The 5,317-nt window shown below is 38.3% G+C and overlaps 1 protein-coding gene and 1 gene segment (V, D, J or C); both read right to left on the bottom strand.

Moving 5' to 3' along the window:
- The window catches only part of LOC110296769, a 313,901-nt gene that overhangs the window by 241,133 nt on the left and 67,451 nt on the right, over positions 1-5,317 (bottom strand).
- Positions 1,177-5,317, bottom strand: part of LOC110296435 (anionic trypsin-2-like) — a 7,318-nt gene continuing 3,177 nt past the window's right edge. Inside the window, exon 6 of the mRNA XM_021165139.1 lies at positions 1,177-1,301. Coding sequence (XP_021020798.1) covers positions 1,177-1,301 — 125 coding nt within the window. The remainder of the gene's footprint in view (positions 1,302-5,317) is intronic.

Genomic DNA, 5,317 nt, shown 5'->3' with positions numbered 1-5,317 from the left:
ATTGACAAACTGCTCATTGCCCTCCAGGACATTGATGTTGTGCTCCCCCAGTCTCACTTGGATGCGGCTGTTGGCAAGAGAATCATGTTATAATTTTCTTCTCCATCACGGCAAATAGTTCAGAGTTGTTAAACACTTTTTGCTGAATGATCTTAGAATAGGGAGGTGCCTGGTTGAGTATCACAAAAGTGACAGTGATGTGGACAGCAAGTAACAGTGAGACCAGATTCCTTTCTGTTTTGAAGACAGGTAATATGATTCAGGTGAATGACTGCTCATCAACTCCTGTCCCTCCACCCTTTATAAACAAAATAGCCCCTGTATCTTCATTTTTCCTCTGTGGCTTTGCAACTAAATCTTCTCCTCCAAAAATTGTTACTTTCATCAGTCTATTCCAGTGTGTAATAAGAATAGCCATGTAACTGTGGCATCTCCCAACTTGCTCTGCATTCATTCTCTGTGTTTTCCCCCTAAACTTTTCAAATTATAATCTGGCTCCTTCTGATGCATGTTCAGGAATGACACTATCTGGTATACTAACTGTCTCTCAGTTTCCTCTTTATAATAAAACTAACAGAGAAACACACAGATTTTTAAAATGTTCACAGATTTTCCATACTCACTGAAACTCTAAGTTTATCACCACTGTATTGGACACAGCATTGCTCTTTGTGAATGTCTTTGTGTGACTTCAGTTTTGATTCTGTCCTACAATCAACTTTCCATTCTTTATCTACATATTTGAGGTAGTTTGAATGATCTACCTTGGTGTGGAGGGCTTCCTATTCTGTACTCTTATCCTCTCTAAACTTAATAATTTACTAATCTCTTTACTGTGACTGTTGCCATTCACAGTATCAGGTTATTTCTTGTCTGATCTTATATCTGCTCTTCAAAAGGTTAAGTGGGGGCTGGTGAGATGGCTCAGTGGGTAAGAGCACCCGACTGCTCTTCCGAAGGTCCAGAGTTCAAATCCCAGCAACCACATGGTGGCTCACAACCATCCGTAACGAGATCTGGTGCCCTTTTCTGGAGTGTCTGAAGACAGCTACAGTGTACTTACATATAATAAATACATAAATCTTTAAAAAAAAAAAAAGGTTAAGTGTGTGTTCTGTACACACAGGGCCCATCACTTACAACTTGTAGCAGTGAGCCGCAGACACCACCCACTGGTCATTGATGAGGGGAACCTCCACAGAAGTGGTAGCCAGCGTTCAGGGACACCTGGTAGGGAACAGAATTCTCTCTGCAGGTGTATCCTCCAACGATCTTGTCATCATCATCCACAGGAAAAGCAACTTGAATAAAGACAAGAAGACCATTGAGAAGACAGTTCCTCAAGGTGTTGTTAGGTGGAGCCCTCAGCTCTCAACTAACCAAAGGGTTTTTAATTAATGCATTAATTAATTATTTCTCTTAGGCATAGAACAGCTTGTTCAACACAGTACTGCACTACACATTAATACAACATAATAGGAAGATACTCTGTATGTACTTCACTCTCATGGATTCCCAGGCATAGGGCAAATGATGCTATCTGTATGCAGGAATAGTGTATAGAGATGGTTGTGTTATCCTCTACTTGTTTTGATCTCATATTCTACATTCTTTGAACCCTTTTGTCTGTCACATATTTTAAAGAGTTACCCATGGTTGGAAGTATCTTAGATAATATCCTGGGTATGTACCCATGGGGTTTTATAGCTTCAGTTTGTATTTTAAGAAAAATGGAGAACAGTCCTTGTAAAGAACAGAGGGATATAATATTATTGTTAAAGATAATTGATTTTTGTATTTATTTGCATGTTTATAGGTCTTAAGTCATTTGGGTATTTAAAATATATATATAGTACCAAAATATCCCTCCTACTATGAGTCATTTTCCCATGCACATAAGTTAAGTATTTCAATAGTCTGTAGTTTATTGAGGACTTCAACTTTCAACATAGGCATTTCCTTTGTAAGGAGAACCAGGCCTGAGCTAATGGGCCCATATAGGTTCATTTCCTGTACCTTCCAGGTGCGTTCCTTTTTTTTATATTCTCTGATCACTAAATAAGTGAAAGTGGAAGGGGTAGGAAACTTTAGGCTTGCAGAGAAGCTTGAAAGATTGGAAGCAGAACTGTTGCTGGAGGAAGAAAGGGAACATTGGAGTTGAGATGGGGTGAAGAGTCACCTTGATGATGGGGTTCATGGCTTCCAAAAGAAGGAAGAGCAAGACCTGGGTTAAGACATGGAACTCACCAGCAGCTCCTACAAGGGCCAGGAAGAGGAGTGCTCTCATTTTGGCAGAAGGTAGTGAGTACTAGGTGAAAGCCTGCCTTTATACCACAGTTCAGGGAGAAGGAGGTACTAAGGGGAGGGTTCCCTCTACTTCTTCACAAGCACACCTGTGGTTTTCTCTTTCCAAGTGCCTTGAATTATCTCTGTTCTGTTTGTCTACCCTGTGTGTGGGTGACGTACAAGTGATAAGGAAACTTACTCCGGGTGCAGCAAGGAAAGACTGAGTAGAGGTTTTGTGAAACACTGGCAACATAGAGTCCATCTATTCGTCATAGCCTTTCTAAGGCTGAAATGAAGAGGCTGTGTGTTAGGGAATGGCCATATTCCTTAAATATCCTCAAACATCATGGGAAAATGATATTGGTACTGTGGCAGATATTCAGGATCTAGAGACCCATTTGAAAAAATATTGTATCTGGATCTAATAACTATGAGATGATGATTAGCTATACAATAATTCATCATATTGAAAGTTCATATCTAGGGGTTGAGGAAAAAAATTAGAGTATTTAGTAAGATGTCTAGGAAGACATAGATATGATTTGTACTGTCAATTTTTATTGGCTCTCCTTTCTAATATGGCTCATATATGAAAAGTGTTTTGAAGTGTGAAAAATAAAGTTTGAGTAGATGCTTCTGCAATATGATCCAGAGATACAGCCAAAACCACACTCTCCTCCCTCTTCTCTGTCATGAACTTCTACTTTATTTTTTGTTCTGTTGAGTCCATTTTCTGCATCTTCATGGCTCTATTAATAATCTTTGTTAAAGATTAAAACTTCCCTACCTTCTAGATTCATGCAGTTTGAGATTGAAGCCTATTATTAGATTTGAGGAAGGTCTTGAATAATATACAGTCTGATTTCTGTTCACAGAGTTGACTTCAGTAGAGAGACTACTACATTATCTAGTTGTCATGAATACAAATAAGGATTAAAAATATAGAGGGATTCTGATGTTCTATGTTTTTCAGTGACACTATTATATCAGACTTAGTTCAGAGAAAACATTCCTGTAAAAGATTTGTGAATGGTTCTAACAAAGCTACTGAGTCCTGGTACTCAAGTTTATTGAGACATAAACTGCCTAGAGGTAGTGTATTGAGAAAATGATGTGTGAGGTTACATGTACTGTTACGAGCTAATTTGAGGAAACCCATTACAGAACCTGCTTACTTTTTTAGTTAGTCTGATCTTAGTGTTGTTCATGGACAACAACAAGCAGAGTTCAACAAATGCACTAGAGATACTGATCAAAGAAGAAAAGTCTGAGTTCATGATCCAGTGATTTGTTTTGACATGACACTTATTGAAAATGGTGAAACAAATGGACAGCAAAATATTCTGGGGAAAACTTCCCCGTGAGACTGTTAATGACTTCTGTACTGATCCCCGCCATAACTGGCGCAGCTACACAACAGAATTTATTCCCACAGCCCTTCCTCATGTACACTGAATCTCATTAAATGCCTCATGGGGTCATGCCTCAGTGGAGTACTATTCTATCTGTAAAATTTCTGACAGATTCAAGACTTTTCACTGAACAGTCATGCACTACATCATTTTTGGGTGGAGCCCCTAAAGAGGGCTTCTTTAAAAAGTGTTTTATGGTAGAGGATGAAAATAGGACTTATCTGTAATTAAATAGGAAGATACTATCATCAGATCTATGCTTTTTCTTTCTAAGAAACTATGTAAAATTGGCATATAGTCTCAAGGCTACAAACAGGTATGGAAAGCCTTGTGAAGTGTGAGATTTGCCACATCTGGCACCTACAAGTCTAAGCATGCCAATAGTCCCAGAGAGATAAGTTAAACATCTAGCTCCTCCTACCATTATTTTCCTGGCAGAGCTTGAACACCAAAATTTATATTTTACCTGGCACTCTGTCTGTCAGAACCTTGAACCTTACCTTACTATGACTTCTTACCCCCCTAGGTCATAACCAACACAGGGCTGCTCATAGGTAGCAGATAGGTTGTTGGGATATCATTATGGTTAGTTGGACAGTAAGCAAATTTTCTGAAATATAGTTAATATGTTGCTGTAATGTTTTTTCTTTTTAAAAATGTTTTTTTCGCTTCTTTGTGAGTTTATCAATATCCACTCAAATCCTAGTTATCTGCCATCTTCTTATATCTGCCCTCTTCCCTTGCCACTTCCCCCAAAATAATGTATACACTAACCAATGACCAAACAAAATAAACAAAACAAAACATGAAACATCTTAAAACATAAGCTGTCATGTGTCACATTCTTTCCCAAAATATGCCCCTCTGTTCATAAATGTTTACTTGCAAGTATTAAATGAAATGAGTCATTGGTCTTGTTTGAAGTCTCTTGATTCTCACTTGGTTCCTCACTGGGACTTTCCTGTTTAATCTTGTTGTTGCCCTGTTTTGTGGAACTCCTGCAGATTTGGATCAGTACAACAGGCCATTTCATGAACCCCAGCAGTTCACAATGGTTGTGAACAAAGTGGGGTGTTGAAGTCTCCCACTATTATTGTGCGAGGTGCCATGTGTGCTTTAAGCTTTACTAAAGTTTCTTCAATAAATGTGGCTACCCTTGTATTTGGAGTATAGATATTCAGAATTGAGAGTTCATCTTAGTAGATTTTACCTTTGATGAGTATGAAGTGACCCTCCTTGTCTTTTTTGATAACTTTACATTGGAAGTCAACTTTATTCGATATATGAATGGCTACTTAAGTTTGTTTCTTCGGACCATTTGCTTGGAAAATTGTTTTCCAGCCTTTCACTCTGAGGTAGTTTCTGTCCTTTTCCCTGAGGTGGGTTTCCTGTAAGCAACAAAATGTTGGGTCCTGTTTGTGAAGCCAGTCTATTAATCTATGTCTTTTGATTGGGGAATTGAGTCCATTGATATTAGGAATAAATTAAAGAACAGTAATTGTTGCTTCCTGTTATTTTTGTTGTTAAAGGTGGGATTCTGTTCTTGTGGCTGTCTTTTTTTAGGTTTGTTGAAGGATTACTTTCTTGCTTTTTCTTGGGTATAGTTTGTGTCCTTGTGT

Source organism: Mus caroli, chromosome 6 (assembly GCF_900094665.2).
Source record: "Mus caroli chromosome 6, CAROLI_EIJ_v1.1, whole genome shotgun sequence".
In the NCBI taxonomy this organism is placed as follows: domain Eukaryota; kingdom Metazoa; phylum Chordata; class Mammalia; order Rodentia; family Muridae; genus Mus; species Mus caroli.
Note: the sequence above shows the minus strand (reverse complement) of the source record. Positions and strands in the feature narration are given on the sequence as shown.